General features: G+C 40.5%; 2 protein-coding genes across 2 annotated transcripts in view; both read right to left on the reverse strand.

Moving 5' to 3' along the window:
- Window positions 1–2,482: 2,482 nt before the first annotated feature.
- LOC311521218 (forkhead box protein D4-like 1) lies at window positions 2,483–4,227 on the reverse strand (the record flags this gene model as incomplete). The annotated part of the gene is made up of 1 exon (XM_084629438.1): window positions 2,483–4,227. The coding sequence occupies one exon, from the start codon at window positions 4,225–4,227 to the stop codon at window positions 3,211–3,213; it is 1,017 nt and encodes a 338-aa protein (XP_084485564.1). The 3' UTR covers window positions 2,483–3,210.
- Window positions 4,228–12,679: 8,452 nt separating this feature from the next.
- LOC311521027 (zinc-regulated GTPase metalloprotein activator 1C-like) overlaps window positions 12,680–26,547 on the reverse strand; it is a 42,626-nt gene continuing 28,758 nt past the window's right edge. The window contains 6 exon segments of the mRNA XM_084629099.1: window positions 12,680–12,892; window positions 12,895–12,947; window positions 14,036–14,165; window positions 16,363–16,428; window positions 16,533–16,601; window positions 23,888–23,939. Coding sequence (XP_084485225.1) covers window positions 12,809–12,892; window positions 12,895–12,947; window positions 14,036–14,165; window positions 16,363–16,428; window positions 16,533–16,601; window positions 23,888–23,939 — 454 coding nt within the window. The 3' untranslated portion in view covers window positions 12,680–12,808.

Here is a 26,547-nt window from a genome sequence, read left to right on the forward strand (position 1 = left end):
GACTCCCATTGACTCAATGGGTTTTGGGTCAGGCCTAGAGTCCCGCTGTTTACTCCAGTTCTCCGAGTCCAGAAATGTAGGATCGTTCAGATTTTTCTGTGCATTTGGCTGATTTAGAGGAAACGTCATTTTGATTGTTTTAAATAAATATGCAGCTTCCTCGTCGTTTATATACATTGTATATATTTTTAATCCATGGATTAAAGTAAAAACGACCAGGACAAAAGTGGAGTGTTTATGCAATTATTGCCGATTGTCTAAACTGGTTTGAGATTTTTAAAAAAAAGATTCCTTCCCCCCCCCAATCAATGGAAGAAGGGGGGGGGAACAGATCAATGCTCTGATTAAGACAAGGAGTTACCTCCTGGGAGAGTTTGTTCCTATTTACTTCAGAAGGAGAAGGAGCTAGCCCTATTTCAGAGAGGAAGAAATTTTCCTTTCCTTAGACAGTTAGAAATTCTCTGAAATAGGACGGATCATTAATTAGATTTGTTACACACTGCGGGGCCGATCCTGCACCTAGTCCAAAGGCAAAATGCAAATGTTCAAAAAAGATTCAAGGATCGACCTCGTAAAGGGAACAGAGCCTAAACACCAATCTAAACTACCAAAAACTACTTCCACACAAAGTTTATCCTTCCGGATACAGGACCTGATCCACTTCTTGCTATACTGAATGGGAGCAGAATCGGGTCCTTCGCACATTACTGCTTCCTTTAAATCATCTTGCTCTGTGCAGCCTGCCAGGCTGGATTATTAGCCGTTGGGAAGAAGCATATTAAGCATGGCGCAAGGGAGGGTTGCACTGTCTGGGTCCTGTTTTAATAATCAGAGAAATGCAGCCTGGAAAAAGAAAAAAGGCGTTGGAGTGAACAGGCTCAGGAATCCTTAACTTTTCAGGCGACAGGTGACCACGCGTTACAAAGCCAATAAAATAACCCAGTGCCGCTGAGAGTTGATCATACAATTACAGGCAGACTGTGACACACAGGTAAGCGCATAAGAAAGAACCTTCTTTTTTCGTGAGCCTAGTAGAATCTTGTAACACCCCATCTCCACCTTTAAATGGCAACTCCACTAAACAAACAACGCAGGTTGTGCGGGCGGGGAAAGCTACATTCATTTTGGATGACGAGAGGCGTTATCTTTTTTGAGCTCAACTCTCTACCGGTTCTTCTGTGACCAGCCAGCAGCCCCTACACCGGCGGAGCATACGGGTTCTCAGTAGCAACAGGAAGTTTTGCCTCGATTTGTGAGGCAGAGGCAAGTACACTGCGCAGACTGCAATGTGATGGGATCATATTGTGTTTAATCTCCTCACCCCCGGTAACTAAACAATTTAGAAGTCTTAAGGCGTAAGAAGTGTTGGCTGTAAGGAGTGAACCAAGGGAGCAAGGGTTTTGCAATGCTCCAGGGCAGATACCTTCCCTGGGAACTGTCATTAATAATTTTATTAAGATGATGAAGTAAAAAGAAAAGGGTACAGAGTTTAAGCATAGAAGTTTCTGGTTATCAGGGAATAAGGTACAGATTATCAAAGGGTCTGAAATTCGGTTTAGGAATGGGTGGCATAAGGAATACATAATCTGCAATCTTCCCCATTGGGGGTAAAAGTTTAATGGGTCAAAGTACAGACACTGAGCTATGGGGGTTATGTTGTTCATATAATGGCTATGTTCAGGTGTGGAGTATAATGAGGGGATACCATGATGAGCATGGATTTACCCTCATTTGGTGGGATTTAATGTTCAGTGAGTTTATGGTTCCAGTTCATATGGTCCAATGTGGGCATTGACTTAGAGGGACTTGCTAAACCCTACCCCCTATCTTGGCTTCTGCACTCTTCCCTCCTTTTATATGTCAGCTCCATTCACTGCTTTCCTTTCAAGACACCTAAACTAGCAGTGAGCTTCGCAAGAATGTTCTTTCTGATGGTATCCCTCCTTGCAGACTGAGATGAGGAAATTACACATTTAAAGGTAGATTTAAAACAAATACAATTAACACATTCACCTACCGCTAAGAATCAGAGAAACCACTGCCATTTGTTTTCCATCTCCTAGCTTGTTTTCATTGCTCATTGTGGGGAGGAAGGTGACACCTGGTATCCCAATGTACGGGTCTGATTCTGCTCTCAGTGAAGCTAGGGGCAGTTCGGATCTCAATTTAAATCAGCTTCTACTAGGGCTTGAACAAAAAAACGCCTCTGATTTTATCAAATAACATATAGAAATAAACCCTAAATCTAAATATCCGAAACACTTGGAAATACCCTAAATACACCCCCTAGAGGGCCTTCGAAATGACCCTTTTGTTCCCATTAAAACATAAAAGGGAAAAGGTCTCTTTCGTTTGGAAAGTAGGCAGCTAGATTTTATACATATTATGATGAGCATATGCTTAATTGTGTTATCCTTTGTAACTGACTTCAGAAAAAGGAAAGACAAGCACTATATTGTTTTTTATTTAGGCTATACACAAGTTTATGTTAACATTTCCCCACGGAAGCTCCAAATACAGATCACAGGCAATAAATATTCAGCTGCAATGTCTATTTATATTGCAAACCCGTTACAAGAGGAAACACAGGATACATAAGTATTGTACGTTTGGCATTTTGAAAAGTTTGTCGTTCAAAGGAGGAGAAAAGGAAACGTATTATAGGGGAAGTTGTCCTGTGTTTGAAGTTTTTGTTTGAATCCCACAAGTTACCCACTTAGTTCATTTCTCACTCAGATAATGCAGACCGGATGCGCTTTTGACGTTGCACAGGGAGAGAAACCGCAACGCTCACTATAGTGCCCGGTGACCTGTTCCTTAAAAAAACAACCCGCATTTAAAGTCTTTCGCTTTGTAAACATTTGACAGACAACACACGTCCGTGAGGGGATTACTTGCTGCATGATCGCCACGCGCCAGAGCCGGAGCTGCTGCAAGTTTAGCAGAGTCGGTCAGTTTCAGCTCGCAGCATAAAGTCAGGCGCTCCATGACAATCGCCACCCAGAGACGGATGGGGGGGGGCGGGCAGTGCACAAGCCGCCCGCCCCGACGGCAAACGCGAGGCAGGGCCCGGCCCGGGCAGTTCCCGATCGGAGCATGAAGTTGTTTGAGGCGCTAACGCCACCCACCGGGGTGTTCGCGCAACGTCCCCGGCAGGGGTCGCCGGAGGCTGGGACCGGGGTGGCGGTGCCAGGCCGGTCCCCTTGGGCGCTAGAAGGCGGCCGGTGCCGCTCCAAGGGGCAGCAGCCTGGCAGGGCCCGGCCCGGGCTGGCAGCCCAGCAATGCCGCCGCCGCCGCCGCACCAGGGATGGGCCGGAGGAGGCGGGCGCCCTTCCCGGCCCCCGGGGCGCAGCAGGCGGCGTCCAGCGGCGAGGCCACGCCGAGCAGCGCCGCGGGCAGCAGGCAGGGGGCGCGGGGCAGGAGCTGGGGCCCGCAAGCCCAGGCGGCGGCCGGCGGCGGCGGCGGCAGCAGGGGCCGGGGGGCCGGCTCGCTGCCCATCAGGATGCTCTCGATGCTGAAGGAGCAGCCGCGGCCTGGGGCGGCGGCCGCCTGCTGCGCCCCGGCCGCCGCCTGCTCCCGCAGCAGCAGCACCCCCAGGTGCAGGGCGCAGCCGGCCGCCCTCCGGCGCGGCAGGGGGCAGGCGGGGTGCAGCGGGAGCCCGGCCTCGGGCGGCACGTAGCGCAGCGGCTCGCGGGGCAGCAGGGCGCAGGGCGGGCAGAGCAGGGGCGGCGGCGGCCGGGTCGGGGCCGGGGCCGGGACCGGGGCGGGCGGCGGCGGCGGCTGGGGGCGCTTGAAGCGCTTCCTGCGGCGGAGGAAGCTGCCGTTGTCGAACATGCCCTGCGAGGCCGGGTCCAGGCCCCAGTAGCTGCCCTTGCCCGGGCTGCCCGGCTCCCGCGGCAGCTTGACGAAGCAGTCGTTGAGCGAGAGGTTGTGGCGGATGCTGTTCTGCCAGGCGGGGAAGCGCCGGCCGTAGTAGGGGAAGCGGCCGCGGATGAAGGCGCAGATGCCGCTCAGCGGCAGCTTCTGCTGCGGGCTCTGCAGGATGGCCATGGTGATGAGCGCGATGTAGGAGTAGGGCGGCTTCCCCTCGGGCTCCCCCTGCCGGCGGGGCTGCCCCTGCCCGCCGCTGCCCCCTTCCACCTCCTCGGCCCCCACGGTGTCGATCTCCTCCTCCTCCTCCTCCTCGTCCTCCCCGTCCGAGCCCCGCGCGCCCAGCTGCCGGCTCATGGGGCCGCTCGCCCACCGACGCTGGTGCAGCCCTGGCCGCCGCCTCGCCGTGTGGCTGGGAAAGCCGCGTCCGAGCCCTTCTTATACCCCTCCCCAAGACAGCGGGGGGAGAGGAGCTGCTGGTCCCTGCTACAGCCCAATGGGTTCGCCGCTGCAGTGAGGTCCCTAAGTTCTGGGCCCTGCCCACCACGGAGCGGGAGGATGCTGAGTCCTGGGGATGTGGTTGCCATTGATCGGGCAGTGGCGAGAGCAGGGCGCTGGCGGAGCCCCCAGGAAGCAGCTCGGGAGGGAGGGGTGGCCCACGGGGCTACAACTCTCAGGCTCTTCACCACTTGTGGCGGGTGAGAGGCAGGTGGCCATGGAGAACGCGCATTTACAGCCTTTAGCGACGGAAAGATGCACCCGGTGCTCGTCAAAATGTGCCTGCGCAAAGTTATAGTCATCGTAAACGTCGCCGCCGTTCGTCACTAAGATCTGGACTGGAATCACTAGCCGCTGCTCGGCGCTGCCTGCTGAAAGGGGCTGCTTGTGCAGCGGTGGCACGAGGAATCTGCAGCGGCGCTTCTCAGGGCTGCTGAACTGTGATCAGGTGGAGATTAACATCCGTAGGGATTCGGGGCTTTTCAGAGGGATGGCATTTGAAGTCCGCGCGTGTGGTTTCCCTCCTTACGAAACCCAAACGCTTAGACACTCCAAAAATGAAAGCTCACCACTGCTATTAAAGCCAGAAAACTTCTGCAATCAAATAGTTCAAATAATTATATCTCCTCCCGCTAAAAGGCATCCAACAGCCCTACTCGCTGACCCACAGGGCCCAGGGTTTGTACTGAATGAACACGTGCACATAAGCAAAAGGTCAAATTTTCAAATTAGATAGGCGAGAAAACGCTTTATTTGAAATGCTTGAAACTCAGCACAGTTAAATTGTACATGCATAGCAATGAGGCGCTATCTCCGGGCGACAGTCGGGTCGGGCGTGGTAACAATGTACACTTGACGGCTTTGTTTTAAGAGCTGAACTAACGAACGGCAATTTGGAGACTAAAGTAAACAGATCACAGCGCAGAGCCGAAGTTGGGGAAAGGTGTTTTTATGAAGTTTGGAGGCTGGTGGGTTCGGAGAGGATTTCCTATTGCCGTTCTGAACGAATTCCCACTTCCCCTCCGCTGCTCGACAGCGGCAAAGGCTAGACGTTCCCTTCTGCTAATAAGTTACACACACGAAAGAAACTATGCCAAGTATTAAACAGCTGGGGCAAAAGGTCCAGCCCCAGGCCCCCAGCTGGTCAGCTTGGCTTTTGTAAACTTCAGCTCGTTTGCAGGTGGATTTGGGCATGAAAATGGCAAGTGACACCGCACATGGGAACTGTAGAGGTTACTATTTACCTCCCAGCTCTGCACATGAAAACAGAAGGAAATGGCACAGCGGCAGTGGGATTAGAGAAGAAAAATCCGTAAGAACTGTACAATTCTCCTTCTGTGGATTTGTCTTCCGCTCTGAAGCCTGGTGCATACTGATCCTAGTTTTTGAGATCGAGAAGTCAGAATAAGGACATTTTCACCCTCTTCTCACCTAGCAGGAAAACCCTGGGCAAACTGAAGTTTACTTGGGGTCACAGAAGCCAGCCTGCATATCAAAGCTTTCTCCTTGCCAGCATTTCCATGAACACACACCGTCTAGTCCGTTACAGGATATCCATTCAAGTGTTTGCTCTCTTCCTTAATAGCGGCTACATTTTATTTACCCATACACGGCTTCATCTCTGTGCCCGTGTTTGCAAGAACCTTAGTGCTTTGTCATTGTACCCGAAGCAATGTCCGTAATATACAAAGACAACTCTGGAAAATATTCAAAGTACAAAATGAAAATAAATTCATCCAGGCTAAATGATTCATAAAGATGAACGGAGCAATTTCGCTTCTGAGAAAATACAGACGTGAGGAGGAACAATAGAATGAGTTTACTATGAGTCTGGTGCGGCATGCCAGAGCTTTGTCTTGATGTTAGCACGCCCAATAACATTACTTCTACTAAATGTAAACACTATGGGGGAGAAATTTCCACTTGTTCATTCGATCGTTATAAAGGAAATGTACATCACTGCGTAATTGCTGTTACATCGGTACTAATTTTAAAGGGAGAGAGGTTAAATCAAACCGGTTTTTCTTAAGAAAAGCAGCCGTGTAGGTTTCCTCTTTCTGCATACAACGAACGGTCTGGTTACGTTTAGATGGCTGGCTCGGATCTTTACACCACCACGCTGGGGGTGTTGCCCGGCCTCCACTAATACAATGTCATCTGTTTTGTTTTTCAGCCAGGCAGTTCAGAAAACAAAGCTGTAATTCTAGCCGAAAGGGTAGGTCTCCCCAGTCTTCCCCTCACTTCGCAAAACAAAAGTAACCCCCACAGATATAAAGCTAAGTAGCTGTTAAATCAATGACAGAGGTGGAAAGTAGCATCGCTTAGCAGCGAAGCAGAGGGGTGGAAGCGGCCACTTCAGCCTGGGTTTTTCTAGCTTTAAACAGTTTCGCCCATATCTTTTTATGATGTAGCAAACAAATGATGTAGCCTATAAGAGCAGGCTGCGCCCTGCTTTCCCTCTGGCGGGTATAATTAACCACGCCTCTTCCGGGATCTTCTTCATATGAATTGGACCCTCCGAGAGCGCCCCAATGAACTGGGGATGCTGCTAATCAATGCAGAGGGTCTAGGGGATGAGAACATTCGCTGCAGTTGGGACCTGGGCACGAATTGATTCTAAGGGCTGCAGTGCAAATTTGTTCTCACTGAACAGTTACAGGCTCTGCCTCGCCAACCTACAGGCCAAACTCAACTCAGAGTTTTAGCTCCAAAACCTGAATGTTTCCTTACCAGATCATCTGTTGGATCATATTAAAGAAGTTCTGTATTAAAATCTCAAATGAGTTTGAGTCTCCATAGTTTAAATTCCAGGGTATTACTAATTAAGAGGTCTCTTGGTTTTTGGTATGGTTTCGCTCCCTTTTTGTGTGTGCAACTTGCAAGCTGCCAATTGTGATAGTACATTCTGAGACAGTCTGTTCTCAAAGGAATTCTTTGTAACAGCTACTCACAGAGAGAGACTCAAAGCAATACTCTGTAACAACAGAAACAGCACCCAGAGACTCCCCGCCCTTTTGTTGTATTCATCTTGCTTTGTTAACAATTGTGATTAAAATAGAGATAGAGGATGTATGTGGATGGATGCTTGGTGTGGATAATAACTGAACGATCAGGGAGGTGCCAGCCTAAGAATCCAGCGACCATCGGCTGAAGAAGGCGTCAAGTGGAAATAACCAGAGGACCCCCGGAGGGCAGACTGGAATCCACCCAACAGCCTCAAGAATGGGAGAACCAAAGAACAAGATAACATCTGGCAGCACAGAGCCATCAGGAATGTGCCATCTGCTGATTGATTCAGCAACAGCATGATGAAGCAATTCCCATAGATTGGCATAAGAAGAAATTCCTATAAAAATGGACTCTAGAAAGTGAGAACTTTGGGGTCTGATTCTGCAAACCAACTTCCAGGAGCATCAGATGAGCATCTGACAAGGCCCTACTTCTTCCTCATGTCCAGGCCGCCTGGCCAGTGGCTTGGCATGAGCAACTCTAAGGCTGGTAACTATGATAACAACCTTACAGAACCTGTGTCTCTGTGTGTGTGTGTATGAATGTGTGAATAAATATGAAATTGAATGGAGTGTTATAGCTATAACTAACTGCTTACTATGATTCTTTCTATATTCACAGTAAATGTGGCATTTTGCCTTTTCCCCTTTAATAAGATCCTGCTGGTTTTTATTTTATTGGTATAACACATCATCAAAGTTAAACTCAAGTAGGTCTTCTGCATCTTCCAGAGTTGTTTTTGGAAGAGGGGACAAGAATGCAAAATCGATTTTTCTTTACCCACCGAATGATTTTTTCAAGGTGAACAATTATGTTAAGCAAATCCTGGCAAAATGAAATTTCCCCTATCAAGATAGGAGATTCTGTTTTGATCACCAGCCCTGGAACTTTTATCTATAGAGGTGCTGAACTGTGCCAGCTTTGGGCTAGAAAAAAGTTTAACTATTTTTTTCCCCCTAAGGAAAGATGTGTGATCACTGGGGTGTGTTCTGGCTGGCAATCCTGCATTTCTTTCTTACCCGCATAATTCGCTTTGACTCCGGCTGGAATCTGGGGTAAGCTTCAGGGGGAGACCACTGGTGATTAGCTGTTCCTTGATATTACGGGATCCTTCCCAAAATCAAACTGTTCCCCTGCCCCCCAACTCTTCTTGGATGGGGACTAATATTTAAACTCTTCCCCTTGTTTATAACTACAGGGCTAACAAGTCATCTCTTCCTGATACCCTCTGCTAAATATCTTCACATTATACTGTACTAGCATAGCATTATGGCTACTCCATATATCAGAGGATTATGTCACAAACACTTTAAATGAAGTGGAGAGAAAATATCATGGATCTTCACCTGAAATAGAAAACAACATTGTTTCAGTAATATTTGTGGTCCTGATCCTTACCCTCTCAAGGAAAACACCAGTGGACTTCAATCAGTGCAGGAGAAGCCCTGCTAAATTAGCCCAGAATAAGGTGTGTAGGTTAAACAGGAGGTCAGTCTATAACAATCTTCTTTTGAACTACACTATACTGAATGAAAAAAATATCAACCTAATCCACCCTACATTATGAGAAGTTAAGGTTGCACAGTTAAAGAATTAAAATGAATGCAAGATGCATGTCTAAATTCCCAAGGAGGTTTAGAAAACCTCAGCCAGGATTCTTTGAGCAGTAATAACATTCATCTTGGATATGTACATTTTCTTCTTGTGCCTCCATCCTCCCCAAAATAGAGATCCAGATGCTTAAACCTCAGTTTGATCCCAATTTACGCTGAAAGTTGCAAGAGCAGGCACATAAAGTGAATGTTAATGACATAAAACACATTCCCAAAAATAGGGGTAGTGCAGTACATCTAGCCAATTGGGGCCCTAACTTTTGCAATCCCTTTCCTTTTTGTTTCCGCGTAACAGGAGGAGAGGCAGGAGTGAAGTGGATCCATAAAGCTGGATACGTGGAAAGGACACCAAACAGTCTGTGAATAAATATCTCATTTAAATACAGTGGCACCTTGTTGCCTTACTTGGAAATAAGAGTAAAGAGGGGCTATCACTAGCTGCTTTTGCCAAGGTCATATGGGCAAAAGTAGAAGGGTGCAGGGGACTGACAGTCAGGGGCTGAGAAAGGGAGACACAGAATAGAGCTACTTTTCCCTACCTTATGCTAAGAATTGGAGAAGGCCTTAGCTAGCAACCTCAGGCCAGCTGATGGCAGGCCGGCAAAATCGCAGACCAGAGGAGCCGAGTACAATCACCCCAGAAAATGTAGATCCAAGAGGGGTGGAGGAATATGGAAATAACTGCAAGTGGCTTAGATCAGGCTGCACAAGCCACTTTACTTACTCTGGTGGTACCTGCTGAAAAGTGCCTTCTGTGCCACCATTGCTGTGGAGGAAATGGCGCATAAGGAGATATGTGGGCAGCCTGCTGAGACAGACGGCATACAGGGTGGGCTAGCTGGTTGACACTAGCTTGGTTGCTCTAGAGAGACAGAGTCAAGGGATGAGGAGAGTCCCAATAGCAGAGATCTAAAAACAAGCAAGGTTAGGGGAGAACAGAGCAGGAGCACAGGCTGCAGCTCCTTGCTGTGGAGGTAGGAGATGGGGGAAGATCACACCTAAAAAACCTGAAAAGGCTGGTGCTATGCATAAAAACAAGATTCTGCTTAGTCCTGACTCTTCAGCTTCAGTGAGCCACCAGCATCCAGGACTGACAAATGGACACATTTAAGAACTGGTATAACTGTAGAGGTTCACTCTGTTATCTTCTCAGTAATCAGATTTAATATAGCTGACGTTGGATATGGAACTGGGCCCTGTGAAAGGAGGCATCTGAATAGGTAGGAGCTTCTGCTAATATCTTGGATTTTTGTGGCTACTCTCCCCCTTCAAAGAAGGGAAAGGATGACGGCGTAGAACAGGGAATGGATAGGGCACCCATCAGTTGACCTGTTCTTCAGGGACTGCTGTCTAGTAAGTGCTTTTTGTTTGAACCCATATAGGCTTTTCCCAAATTGGAAAATGAATGGTCCAGAATTGGGCAATTCAAGAAAAAGCTCTGAAAGTATTAGTGTCTTCCTCAACTAGACGGAGTGTCTTTATAACGTAAGGTTGCTGAAGGCAAAGAAAGCACAGAGTGAAAACCAAGGCTGCAAGGAAAATAAGGGAAAACTGTGGACAGTACTGTATATATTTTCTATTTCATTTGCACGATCAGGGACTGATGCCTCAGCTTGGTAAATACCATCTAAAAATGTAAACTGCACTGTCAATTTTCCAGATTGTCGAACAAAAATGTACACTCACATATCAAATCAATCCATTCCACTAATAGTTCAGATGTGATTCAGTCAGATTCCATTTGCTGCCCACCAATGGAAAGCAGCAGCAGAAGTTTAACTAAAGCAAGGTAATAAAGTGTAATGAATAACGAACAGTTCATAACTGGAAACTTAATATTCTATATTTTGTGGAAGGGATTTAGCAACAGGGAACATGTCAGAGCTGATCCTAACTGAAGCTACAAGTAGCTCTTACAGAACACACTTTCTTCCATACTATCCTGAGTCAAACCAGATGGAGGCTACTGTGAAAGATTAATAAGCAATGCTTTCCTTACTAAATTCTTTGGAAATGAACTGTATTGCCTTAAAATTATTGTATTCCATTAGATACAGAGAGAAGACACTTGTTTATTATCATAGGGCTGCTTCTCTCAACGGATAGTCTATTTTGTTTTAAACTGAGCACTAACACCTAACTTTCATTTTAAAATGAATGTCATGTTCATGAAAGATGCCACATCCATGAAAGATGCCAAACTGAAGTCTTATTTGTCCACAGGCAGATATAGTACAGGAAAATGCAGCACAAATTTTCCTATGGTGGCCATTCAATGTATTTTAATTTACAGGATCTATTTATTCAGGTGAGAGGGATGTTAAATTTCCATATCCATTCAGTCTCTGGACTCTGTGGCTCCCTGACAGTTTTGGCAACTTGTGAACATAGTTGGGGGATACGAACAGCTGTCCACTAGGAAGTGGACTGAAATCACCAATTTGTTCCACATATACAACTGAACTGTCAGTCACCAAAACTTCCATATCCCAATACAAATCTCGGAACTATCCAGTCTCAGTCTTTGGGGGGAAAATAAGATAAAAAGAATTGCACAGAATTTGAAAACAGATACAGTATAACAAGAACGCTAACATTTTAGCCTTACCAGAAGTCTTAATGCTCACTGCTAGGAAATTCAATGAACAATTTTCTGTACTGATAAAAAGAAGCATGTTGTTTTTGGAGTTTGAAGCATGAAAGCTTCCATTTCATTACTCTGTGAAAATCCCAGAAGCTTTAACATTCATCCAAGCATCGATGATGCACTAAAGCAAAAGCCTCAATTCTACAGACTATTTACTGGATGAGAAATAACCTTTTGAAAACTAACAAAACATTTTAACACTCTCATCTACATGTATTTTCTTTTGCATATTTATCTGCCCAATTATATTTTATATATCCCACTGAAACTAATAAGTATAGTTCTTCTTAGGAGTCATACAAAGCTGGAGGAAGAATTTAATTTTGTGAAGATCAAAGATACAAACCTCATTTTAAGTTCCCTTTGCAACAACAATATGCACTGCCAGGGAAAAAAAAAAAGTCATACGATCTCACTAAAAAGGGAAGAAATTGCATTGGACATCTTGGATAATACCACAGAAAATGCCCTATATAGAAGAATCCAATACTGACAGGGTCATAACCTTGAAGATCCAAGAAGTCATTTACAGATCTCAATTCTATGAAAATGTGATTGAGGGTGTAGTTATGTATATGTCAATATTATCCTTTACCTAACTTTGTACATCTGTCGTTAAGGTATTTTTAAGTTTTACTTATACAATCATTTAAAAGCTATTTGAAAAAGATGACTGATCATCTTTACTTTAAAGGATCTAAAAAGGATGGGGAAGAGAAAGGTAATATGGAGCTAAACAACATGATTACCTGACTCTTTCTACTATGATTGCCTCACTGGGAATAATCAGTGATGGTTTTTAATTTTTTTTATTATTAAAAGAATCAACAGGATGGGAGCATTAGCCTCAGAATTGTTTTGGGAAGCTCTAAAATTCTCTATTGTGGATGTGCACCAGATATAGTCATTCATAATACTACATGACCCACACACAAACATAAAAAAAACCCAACTTATCCTTAATTATTTCTGTGAATACATATGATATTACTATTGCATCATTTAAACACATGCCAAAATTTTAGAAACACTGATTTACTCTATTTTATTCTGTAACATAAATGCATATATTTAAACAGATGATTTTGAATTCATAACAGGAGTAATGTCAAATTCAGAGTTTAACAGTTCTATAAATTGCAAGAGCAAACTGAAGCTTCTGTACTGCATGTCATCCATTATTATAAAAGTCTGCAGTGTTAAGGACAGATTTTTCTTCTTCTTTGTGGTGTGATGTCAACTGTTTTCCTGTTTCTCTGTCATGGTAGCTATAAATACTTGTTTAAGGATATCCTTATCCAAGTTCCTGCCTGTAAACAGACAAAAATTCATATTTTCCAGCATATCACAAAATAATCCATACATCAATGAAAAACAAGTATACAAACACCTGTTACATACTAATGAGTTAAAAACACAGGCTTATTATAATGATCTTAAGTTGCAACTTTAAGCTATAGATTTCCAAACAGGCTACAATAAGGTATAAAATAAGAGAAATGGGGAAGAAATGCTGGATTAATCTTCATTAAAACTTCAGAGTCAAACTGGAGTTTAGATAAAAAAAAAACAACCAAAAATCTTAAGAGGTGTGTGGTTTCAACATTAATTATGAACATTTCTGAAAGAAAACATGAGATCAGCCTTTAAGATTACATACACCTAAAAGGTAATAAAATTTTTTCCTTATGGAAAGTTATCAAATCTTTGATTATAATCATTCCCACAAGCTTGTTTTTAATCCTAGATTTTTTTTAAAGTTACATATAGACTTGGAAGTATTCAATTTTTTAAATCGGTAAATGGTCAGTATACGTCGATGTCACTGTACACACAAACCAACAAAATATTTCCATCAATAATCACAATTTACAGACAGACAAAGAAAAAAAAAGAGTGCCACTTGAGAATTTAAGAGTTTGATTTAAGGATATTTACTTGGGTATATTTTGACAGGTGATGTTGATAATTTGCGTTTTAACTTCTATGAAGCTTTAACTTTCTGAATATCAGTGTCTTCTACTGTCATTAAATACTGTCTGACCCCCTTGTCCCCATAATGTCCCACAATTGTGAAAATTTAAAATTGATAAAAACTGAAAAAGGCTTAAAACCCATAATTTTGTGCCACAAGGAAAATGTAAATTATTAAAAATGCTTAAAAATAAACTACTAATATTCATCAAAATGATAAAAAATTGAATTCTGCTAATCCTACATATATAATATATAAAACATACATACACATATTTTAATTACACACACTTCATATATGCATACAATTTATGGACAATTCTATTTTATTTACTTTGTTTTACCCGTTGAAGAATTGTAGTCTGACTTTGGTCAACTGTTTCTCACAACAGGCAAAACTAAGAAATGTATGGTTTCCTCTTACCTATTAGAACCAATCTGTTTGTTCTTTCATCATCCTCTTTCCAGCTTACCATGGTCTCTTCTAGATCATACAGTTCATGGACACCTTGGACAATCACCTGGTGAGATTTGTCTTTAATAGACACCAACCCCTGATCAGGAGGACAGTTATTGTTATTATCACAATAGAGCCTAGAGGCTGTAATCTGAATAGGAACCACATTGTGCTAGGCACTGTACAAAGAGAATACAATAATTTGAATATAAGACAACATAACCCGCAGACTTAACAAATAGGAGGAGGAAGACCAGATAAGGGTAATGCTGGTCAGATTATATTACATTGTCTAGCTAGTGCAATATATGTTTTCTGATTCAACTGGAAAGTTGCCAGGATTTTTAAATTTTCATTTTTAGCCTATGTATTTCAATTGTTTAAAAAGCCAGTTTAGTTAATATAATGTATGTGTGACTGAGAACAGCACACCGTTTCCTATCACAGTAGGTAGACAGTACAACACAGAGTTTCTTGGTTATGGATAATTATGATCAAGTTGTTGACACCCTCAGTTTTTTTACTATTCTAAAACAAAGATATATGAATGTGTATGACTGTCGATATTTTAAAAAGGCTCAGCAACATAATGAAGTGATTAGAGCCAACACAATGAGACCACAAACGAGTGCCAAAAACTCCCGTTGGAAAGATCCATTAACACTTCATAGAAAACCTTGCAAAACTTTCTAGTTACACACATCTCTGATTATCTTATATACTGTATCTTTTCAGGAGGATGGAAGAGGTTTTAGTTTTATTTATACACACACACACACGGTCATTTGCATTAAAGTAGGATCTTGTCAGTCAGTTCCTTTCTACTTATTCCTCATCTGAAATCCTGAAGTCCTAATCCTCTGTTTGACAAATTAACTGGTGTTAAGATGACTGTAGTGTCAAACAGGACTATAACTTCTGGTGGGACATAAGCAAAAAGAGAAACTGTGGCACCCATACTACAACTGACTTGGACACATCTGCATGGAGGCCCATTTATTTCAATGAGGCTTAGTGCACAGACACTTGCAGGACAGAGGCCTTCCTTATACATTTTGCTTTGATTCAAGTGCTCAGTATAGTAAAATGTGGGGAAAATGCAGAACATATACTGATACATAGCAACATTATTTCCTCCCAGACTGTATTTTCTAAGTAGTATCAGTGGGTTTTTAGATTTTAGGGAGGAGGAGGACTGAAGACAAACAAAAGTGTCCTGATTTTCTTGTAGTAGGACCAGACAAATATATAACCACTACTGAAAGTTCAAGTAAAAATAATTATTTTGTCAGTCAACTGTTCACCATTACAAATGCTGTTCTCATTAAGCAATAAGAAAATAAACCTGAACATATTTTTTCTCTTTACTGTACGCTATTAAAGCATTGACAGAGTTTTGAATGTGCATATTTTCTGTTATGACCTTTTTAACCAGCTGTTTGTTTGTGGGGGAGTAGGTAACATACACTGAAATAGAAGCTATTTATAAACTCCTTGCAAATACAGGACAATATTTTCCTGAGAAATTTCACTTAATGTTTGCATATCCATTGATTGCTTCTTTAAAAATATCATCTCCTCAGGTTCTCAGGTTTGTAGAGAATGTTAAGTGTTGACTTTGACATGTTTCCCCTCAACTCCCCTTCCCGAATTTTATGGTGCATTTCAATTTCTGCAAGTTATGTCAAGAAGTATAATTACAACCCTAGGTATATTTTCCAAGTGAAGTGACCATTTTGGGTGTGATGGGATGGGATCTTTCAGAGGAATGACAACACACAGAAGGAAGATTTCAAGGACTATATAACATTCAAGAGCTGGCAACCAGGGCTTCTGCAAAGAAAACTCAACATTAACACAACTGACCATTATGGAATAGCTTGTGACTAGCCCTACAGTAGCAATACAGGGGAATAAGGATTCTTCCACCCTTGCACAGCGAGCTGACCATAATTCTAGCCTTGGTGCTTGGGGGAGTACAGGAACTGTGCTTCCTCCCACTAAATCTAGAGCAAGTGGGCTGAGAGTAAAGGGAACGATGTATGGGTCTTCTTCCCCCGTGTGCTGGCCAGCAGAGCTCGCTAGCTGTGTGGGAGGAGTGAAGCGGTGGGAGAGAACTGCATCCTGAAAAGGAAGTTATTACCCCCTTTCCCCTAGCTCAAATGAAGTGATCCAGGGATGGGGCAACTCTGAACATTCAAGGATATGGCTGGACTGTTTTATCCTTAACAGGAGTAAGGGAGTTAAAAAAATAGAAATTGTTATAAAAAGTTAGATAAATTTAAAAGCTGAACCTTGAGTCTTATGACCTCCATGGGATGACCAGCCTTGTCTTTCACACTCCTCTCCCACAGAAGATTCTACAAATAGGAATATGTTTTTAAAAACTGAAGCTTTACACAAGTGATAATTTTCTCAAGTGGTGTAGTACACATTTTTCAGGTAACAGTTATGCAGCACTCACCTGAATAAATTCATTGAGATTTTCTTCAGTTGTGTTTCCTAACATTTCAAACGTAACTGTGACAATACTCTGCAAGTAGAAAGATCTAAGCATTAATATTCAGTTATTCTAAATTAGAGATGAATAAACTAAACAGTTCAATACCTTATTTAAAACAAAATGTTTGTATACTTAACAGTATAAATTAGGAATTGTAACAAAAACCCCCAAAGGAAAAAATATCCGCGCTACTGGTTCTGCTCTAATATAGTCTATTACTCTGGTCATTTCAGCTGTTTTTATAATGTCAGTTTAAGGAATATATGATTCCCTACAGTCAATACTTTTGGGTATTTTGATGCCATAATATTTCATACTGTAGAACTCTGAACTAACTGATATTTCATCCTTTTAAACAATTGTTAATATGACTAGGCTGTTAATACTGATATCTTTCAAACGTGTTTAATAAAGTTACTTCCCTTAGCTATTTTTTTTTTTTGTATCTTCATGGTTGTTCCCATTCACCAGCACAGTTTCACTGCGCTGATACACGTGTGTCACAATAAGGGGGTTCTCTTTTAATGCACCAGACTTCATCCTGTCATTGCTGTACACTTTTTATGCTATGAAAAAATAAAGATTTATAAATAGATCTCTAAATAAAAAAAAAATAAAATGTTGTATTTTACCCAAAAGTGAACGACGGATTACTACTTACAGCCTGATCATAGACAAGAAAAAAAAAAATCAATGTGCCAATGTCCTGTTCAGAACTGCTGGAATTAATTATTTCTGCAGTTTCCACGATATGCATCTGAGGAAGTGAGCTGTAGCTCACGAAAGCTTATGCTCTAATAAATTGGTTAGTCTCTAAGGTGCCACAAGTCCTCCTTTTCTTTTTGCGAATACAGACTAACACGGCTGCTACTCTGAAACCTGTCATTAAGTACTACGTTTTATTTAAAGCTCAACATACAAAATTACCATCTCAGTGGGGTGAGAGAAGGTAGGTGAGGTGATATCTTGTATTGGACCAACTTCTGTTGGTGAGAGACACTTTCAAGCTTACACAGAGCTTACTTGAAAGCTTGTCTCTCTCACCAACAGAAGTTGGTCCCATAAAACATTATCTCACCTACCTTGTCTCTCCAAGTGGTTATAAAATTTGGAAAAAAAATAAAATATGACTAAAGCAGCAATTCTATTAGTTTACTCAATGACAGAATAATTCACAAAATAAACCAACCCACACCCCAAACAAGTACTAACATTTTGTTCACAGGTAACTTCAAAAGAGGTACCGAGTCACGTCTATTATGCTTCACACATATTGAAGCTGTACTTCTATCGACTCTCCACATGAAGTCAATAAGCACCCTTTATCCTTCAGAAGAGCTTGTAGCCAACTGTGAGAAAACTCCCTGCTCTCATTTACACCTCGCACATCTCAATGTTTTTTTTATAAACTGTTGAGTGTTAAACTAAATAGGGATAACAACAATGAACTCATACTGTTTCGTAGTGGAAATGGGCTGCTGGTTAAACAGTACCACACTACATAAACAATAATCATTTCCTTAATGATATCAAGTTGCTACCTCCCACATAAAATTCAGGTAGTATTATACTTAGTACCTCTTTTCCCACTAGGTATTCATTTAAGTGTTTATGCTATTGTATTTTAAGAAAGACTTAACACATAGGATTAGTGTGAACATGAATCTGAATTATGAGAGAAATTCTGAACTCACTCTTAGGCACTGGCCACAAAAATCAAATCTAAGCATAATGTAACTTAAGTTTAAGCATTAATTATCAATCACTCTCTGCCAAAGAATTTTAATTATGGATGCGTTGATAGCAACTCCAATAATCACGGTCACACTGAGATCTGAGCTAAAGCAGTGGTTCCCAAACTTTTTTCTGCAACGGAGCCCTTTGGCATCTGACTAAATTTCCCAGGCCCCTTTCATTTTTATATGTAGTTTCATGTTGCAGTTATTGTATTACTTATTTTGTTATTAAAATAAGACTCACAGAGGAACCAAAAGTAAACAGTCTGCAATTATAACAAGTTATTTATTTATTTATTTATAACAACCATTAAACTGTGTTATCAAAGTATAGGTAGGTATCATAGAACATTATGGAAAATACAGTCAATAATCAAATATGTTATGACAATTAAAAGAAATCATAGGTATTGATATAAAATATAACTATAGTAGTTTTGTTAAAACATTTAAATTTAAAACTGAAATAAAAGAAACATATGGTCTTACTCAGTGTGATGAGTGGGCCTGCCTTTGTGAACACAATTTTGATATATTTTGCACAATATTTGAAAGTTTCAGCCTAAAGCTCTTGCATTGTATCCAGTTTGTATCTATATCTTGATTTTAATGAGATGAGTGCCGAGAAACCACTTTCATGCAAATAGGTAGTGGCGAATGGGATTAAAAACAAAACAAAACACCACAGCTCTGGCTTGACAGCCTTGGATACTTTGATTTCTGTTACAGCCAAAACTGGATCAATGAATGCTTTGTAAAGTCCATCTTCAAATCTCCATCACAGAACAATTCCATTAGTTCCTCCTGTCTTCAATATTCAAATCCTTTGATGGTTTTGCTTTTCTAGCAAAGAGGTGTTGAATCCAATTGTTGGCATCATTCTTCACAGGAAAATATTCTTGGAAATTGTCCTTGAGGTTTACTCAAATGCCGAAGAATGTTATGTTTTGCATTTTCATCTAAAATAAATCTGATAAAGACAATCAAAATTGTCATTTGTCACACGACACCACAACTGAATCTTTATCATCATTGCTTCTCCTTAGTCTTGATCATCATACATGGTAATTGATATTCCTTCCCTGGAGATCTAAATTCAGTTAATTTAACTGAGAAAATACGCCTTCAAGTATGCCAGCTGTGATTGTCTAAAAGGTGCAATTTGGCTGTCTGAAAATTCAAAAGGATACTCCATGGAAAACGACGTCTCTGAACAAACAGGCCAATACCTTCCCTCGGGAGAGAACCAATGGACTTGTGTTTGTAGAAGTAATGAAAAGTGTTCACTTCCCAGGTTACTGCAGAGTGTTAAATATGCACAAATTCACAGGATGCAATTTTTAAAAATTCATGGTTTTAACACCATTTAACACTGCCTTTAATTCTGCTGATTTTTTTGCCCCCAATGTTTCACAACATATGCTAGAACGGTACCACTGCATTTTTGGTGGCACTTGACATACTCGAGCGACAATTCCACTCAATTTACACCCATCATTGCTTGAGCTTCATCAGTAAACAGACCAACACAATGCTTTCGTAAAAAAAAAAAAAGTTATTAAAAAAATATCTTCTGCTGTTGTGCATGTGGGCAAAGGATGACACCTCATCAAAAATATACCAAACATATGCAAGAAGATTAGCAACATCTGTTGATTTGCAAGGCAATATACAGACTCAACTGCAAGCGAGACACCAGTTTTTCCACATCATCACTCATGTCACGTAGTCTGCTAGATAGTGTATTGTTCAATAATTTCTAATTGCTTTCCTTGCTTCTCTCCTAGTATTACGTTTATTCACTGCTGGAAGAATCAGTTCTTCAGCAATTGTGTGTGGTTTTCCAATGTTAGCAATTCTATAGCTAACTTTATACAAAACCTCGAGAGCTTTATGATTGACATGGTTTGTGTTAATAACATGCTGTTTTCCAGCCTATAAGTCGTTTAATTTTTGTTTGAAAAATTCTACAGGCTAATCTATGTACAGAACACATTTTGTAGGTAAATGTCAGCAGAGTTTGGCTGGTTTTAAACACTAATTAGAAAGCATTTTGTAACACAAAAAACAGTTTGGCAACTGTATATCTTCTTGTATGACACAGGTAAAGCCAAATTTATGTGAAGTTCATCATAGTTCCTCTTCTTCTTTATTCTTGCATAAAGTTTGTCACCTTCCATATTTTCATATTTCACACCAGTGACGTGTCAATAATATTTCCTTATTACTAGCTACACTTTTGTTGTCACTTTGATCCTCGTTGATTTCATGTTCGTTCAATAGTAGATATATTTTTTCTTCTTATTGGTTCCGCTTTTTAACCACTGGTCCATTTTTGTCACAAAACAGTTATTTTCATTTTAACTAACAGTTTCAGTAAGCTTAGCTATGGAGCTGTTTGAAGCCTCTGAAAATACACATATAGACAAATACACCGAGTCTAGTTTAGTGGTGTCAGGATTCCCCGAAAACCTATACATGTAACTTTATCTGTATTTCTGTTTCCCCTAAATGGGGCTATTACTTTCCGAGGTTTCTGAGTCTTGAAATGAGTGGCAAGAAAAGTGTTTCTAAATGCTAACAGGGGGGTTTAGTCCTGAATATGCAAGTATTGGTACTAACGGAATGCCTCTGCCAGCATGACCTCGCATACATTGTGCATATGACATCACGGTGTGTGGAGAATGGCATTTTGTTCTCATAATGGCATCCTCCATGCAGCAAAAGTGCTGGAATGCTGTTCCAGTGAGTTCTGGCCCAGGTACAAGGGACGGACCCCCCACATAACCCCTGGTGGACCCCACTTTGGGAACCACTGAGTTAAAGTCCCATTATTTCTCATTTTAATATTTTGAGTTTAGTTTCCAGGTTTAAGACCACTGGGATTTCTATAATGCTGTTTTGTCAAAACATGACTAACTTTGCTGATTTCCCTTTTCAAAATTTAGGCCCAGTTTAACCTTTTTGCAGAACCACAACAGTCCACAAAACCTCTCTCTCTCTCACACACACACACACACACACTCTAACATTCACAACAAGCACTTTTGGTTGAAGTGCAAAACTTGCAAAAACAACTATTCCTCTAGTTCATCATAGTGTTTTAACAACAGCCAATGGAACAGTACACCCATCAGCTACTTCAACTATGTGATATAACCTCTTTGGTTCTGCCTCCATTTCACACAGCAATTGCCTTTATGCCTCCCCTACATCATGCCACAACTCTAATTTTCAGAACTTCTGGGGAAATGCTAAAGTTCACCAGAGAAAGTCCTGATCTGACCACCTTCCCTGGTTTCACGGAACATAGCTCCGTCTGTGTTAAGTCCAAGCTGGGCCTTTCCCTCTCTACCTGCTGGAATTGTGGGGCCCCAGGTGAGGGAGGTGGCATGGAGTTCATTTATGTGAGCCTTCCCTCATTCCCTGACATACGCTACCAAGCACAAAGCAAGTATTTTTATAATTCAATTAACTTGACAGTGTCCCTTTAAAATTTGGCTGTCGCCCATATTACTGATTATATTGTTTCAGGGTCTTTTGTTTTTATTTGAAGGTTACTTTAAAAAAATCCTGGATAGTTTTGAATAGCTCAGTGAAGACAAATTTGACAAAGCATTCTCGTTCAGTGTCTAATGAAGCATTCATATGTTAAAATCACACCTTCCTCCACAATGTATTTACCTTCTCCCCCACCACCCTCACCAGTGCTTTCATTGTTCATTTACATTGCATGTCTGGGTTCTAAATAAAGTTTCAAACTACATAAGGAGGGAGTCCCACTCTCCCCGTTTTAAGCAGCAAAACTAAATGAGTGCTCTTTAAATGAAAAGAGCAATTTAGACTAAGGCAACAAGGGTCTTGTAAGTTCCAAACATAAAAAGAAGATGCCACAATTACAATGCTCTCACATAGAAACAAATCTACTCATTATTTAAATAAAAGAACATTTTAAATACAGCGATCCCTATGTGGCCAGCAGCATCTTACAAGAGACAGATAAAAATGGTCCAAAGGTGAATATTAAAGCAAAAATCTATTTAATATCAGAGCATAAATTTTGGAATACGTTTATGAACTAATCAAAAAAAAATGCAAGACATTTATATAAAAGTGTCAGTGTCCTTAACCCTGTCAGAAAAATATTTTGTGCCTCACTAAACCAGAGGACACCAGAGTCAATATTTTTGAATAATTATATCCTTACTACACATAATGTGATTTTGTTCCCTGGGTTTCAAGTAAATTGAGTTTTGTAATCCACTGCATATTTTGTAACCCTGGTTACTCATACTGGTGGGGTACCCAGTTATATTTTATATGATCTTACTTGCATGACTCCATGATATCCACAAGAGTCTCTGGGGGACATGTCCATGTACCAAACAAACAAAAAATTCTCTGCTTTCACTCTTCTCTGTGACTTCCATTGTCTTATCCCTGTCTTTCTCACACTGAAAGCTATTTTTGCCCTGTATAGCACCAAGCACATTGTCAGTGCTCAACAAGCAATACAAACAACATTGAACATAGGTCTATTTCTGTAGCAGTGATAAACTGGGCTTCTCCCCCACTCCCTCCAATTTGATTTTTAGTTTAGGAATGTTTAAGGAAGAAAACATTACATTTTCCATTAATCAAGTAAAAGAAAAATCTAAGAGGTAATAATGAACCACTTCCTATTGTTAAAAATGCAACAATGACAATTCTAACTCTGTACTAGACAGAGGGTCAAATTCTGCCCTGACATACACCCTAAAAAGTAAAGCCTTTATCCTACAAACTCTGTATGTGCTTAATTTTAGTAATGTGAATAGTCCATTAAGCACACGCTTAGCTTTACTACCATGAGCAATCCTATTAACTTCAATGGAACTGCTCGCAATAGTTAAATAAGCATGTACTTAAGTGTTGGCAGGATCAAGGCCTAAGTAGGGCAGATTCTAGTCCAGAGAGTTATAAACCCACAATTATACAGTTTTTCTTTGTAAAACAAATTACAAGCATCTATGTAAGAAAATTTACACATATTGGGCTAATATGTCCGTTGGCTTTAACCAAGATTCTAAATGTATACATGCATAAGTTGGTGCCCAACTACCCAATTTATACATGCAAATACTGTCTGGGTGCACAAAATATGCATGTGAAAAATAATGACAACAAATCTAGGGCCCAGTCCTGCACATGAATACTTTTAATTAATTTCAATGAGGCTACTCATGCGGGTAAAAAGAAAAGGAGGACTTGTGGCACCTTAGAGACTAACCAATTTATTTGAGCATAAGCTTTTGTGAGCTACAGCTCACTTCATCGGATGCATTCAGTGGCTAAATTCATTCATGTGGGTAAAGTTATTTACATGATTGTTTGCACACCACTTTTGAAAATACGGCCCACTGTATATGTTTAGTTCAACAGAATAAAGCACATCCATATAGAACAATGCATGTATTCAAATTATTCCTTAATACATTATCATTTAGTTAATGCCCACTATAGATCACATGATTAGCATGCAATGCCTAACATGCAGCAATTACCCAGATGGATTTTGTTATCAGCAGGTTTAGTAGTTACCTTATCTAGGTGTGGGTGTGTTGTCTGCACATGCTGCAGCTTTTTCTGCAAACTGAAAAGAAGTAAATGTGAACCTTGCATTGTATGAGACGCAAATACTTAGCTACTTTGTGTTACTAAAGTATCAAAAGGACTACAAAGAACATAAATGAAGCATTATCTAGGTACAGATTGAATTTTACATGAACAAGTAGGACAAAATAGTAAAAATTTAAAATATTTTCGTACTTAGTTTACTTTGAGATACATATGTAATTCTAAGTAATGTGCACCTATAAAACTTATCTCAAAGTGTGTTCTGATCACCTATACATATACATAAACCCATACACACATTTTGTAATACACAGCAGCAGGCATGGAAATTACTTGAATTCCAGCACACTGAACAGATGTGATGAGAGTCATGTGAGAATCAGGAAGACCAGAGAAGAAAAGGTAGCAGTAATCTATGCCAAAAATGGCCAGAGTATGGTCAAGCATGCTGGAGCAGCAGCAACTGAATGAAAGAGACAATTTTTGGAGATATGGCATAGAAAAAGCCAGAAAAAAAAAAGTAACTCTTGTCATCACCATTCTGACTGAGAATTGGATCAGTGATCACTAATACAGATCATGTAAACAATGATTTGATGATATATACAGAATTTTTAATAGGCAAAAAATACTTCCTCCATCAAGTGCCTGCTTTATAAATCTTGGCTTTCCTAAATCTTATTTTAAGAAAAATATTGCCTATATATTTCTATCTACCTACACTTTCAGAATGCTTCACATTTGATCAGATGCAAGGGGTGGACGGAAATTGTAAAAGGCACTGCTCTGTTATTCTGTGAGACAGCACACAGATAAACATTTTCCAGCAGATTATGTCTTCAACAATTGTAGCATATATTCAACTACAGGGAGGCCAAGGAATTCAAAACAAAACATCTGCAAGGTTTTAAGAACAGCGAGGGGTAAATAGGTAAGAGTGGGTTTAAAAGAGGGGAGGGGGAAAGTTTGTGTGTAGACAAGCTGTTGGAGTGAATTAGTCACCCCAGGAGTCATGATAAGGAGGGTGTCAAGTTTAATCCTTCACAGCTGGTTAATCTTTGAAGGATTTTCTCTGTTTTGCAACTATACAATACATCTAAATACCAATAATTTAATTTTACTTGTTTGTTTAATCACTGCCAAACGTCATTTCATAGCTATAATGTCATTTCCATAAACCAAAAACAGTAAATGGAAAGGACCTTTTGATTACTTGAGTGACATTTGCTACTGTAAACAAAAACAAAAGGGACGAAGGTTAAAAAAGGGACTCATTCTTAAAATAAATCAAAGCATTAAATTATTATACAAGTTAAATTTATGCTCAAATGGCAAAATACATGGAGAGTTTATATATCTTAATTATAACATATGCACAGACAGCTGGCAAAAATACAGCTGTTGCAAATAATAATAATAAAGGTTTTGAAATAAGTATTCACTTTAATACTCTAAAAATGCAACAAATCAACTCTCAGCCAACTTTTGTGTCAAAACGAAGGGCAAACTGAGTCATCCCAACAGTATTACTAAGAACACAAGGCAAAAAAATCAATGTAGTCCTTCCTTTCCCTACTTTAAATCATGTTTTTGAAGTTATTAGGGAGCAGGGCAGGAGAAAGGACCTGTAGCATTTACTAAAACAAGATATACTATGTGCCAGCTTCCTTCCAGCTCTGCTAATGAAATTAATCCCTAACATGAGACACCCCTGTTAGTTCAGTCCTAGTCCTCTCAAACCCAAATCATCAAACTGTATGTTTTGTGGTGCAGGATAATCCAATAAGGACTAATGTGAGGCCACAACATAAGAGTTTAGGATGGCCTAAGGCTCTACATTTGAACCTAGGTCTCCAAGAGAGAGATGGTCAGAATAACCCCAAATTTGGGGGGGGGGGGTTCAAAATTTGAATTGGACTTTTGTGGCTCAGACTCATTTCTAACCTAACAGAGAAAAGGTTTGTACAGTAATTTACCGTGCTTAGAGCCCTCAACGGTCTCTCACTTTAGATTTAAGTTTACCTGTAAAGTCTATTCTCACTTTATTATAAATTATTTAAAGGAGAAGCGCTAAATGGGGCAAAAAAGGCATAAGAAAACTATGTTAAATAAATAAAACATTTTTACACATCTCGCACTTTTGCTTTCCTTGTGTCATTTTTTGGTCTTCATCCACACTGTATCGCAGGGGAAAGAGGTACAACTGTATTACTTGTCAACTCAGTGTATGAAAATAAAAACACATGCTGATCACTCAGATGCATTTCCAAATAGCATGGCTTGTTAAAATTGTGAGTTAAATATCACAATTTTAATTGAAGAAGAAATATTCAAAATGAGGTACAGTAAGATTTTAACAGAAAGCCTTAGTTCAGGTGCAGGCTTATATTAGTAGTTTGACTACACATTTTACTTTTCAAGAACACTAGTGTAAAAATAAAATAAAATAAAAAAATAAATCTTTCAAATATTAGAAACTCAGGAAATTCAGAACTAACGTCCCAAATAAAGTAATCCATGCTACGTCAACTCTGTCTCTGTACAAATGTCAGTTTACCATCACCCTACTTTGCAGGTAGCTTACCTAAAATGCACATCACAGAAACTGCTTTTATAGTTTCACG

Source organism: Lepidochelys olivacea, assembly GCF_965140295.1.
Source record: "Lepidochelys olivacea isolate rLepOli2 genome assembly, chromosome: 5".
Lineage (NCBI taxonomy): Eukaryota > Metazoa > Chordata > Testudines > Cheloniidae > Lepidochelys > Lepidochelys olivacea.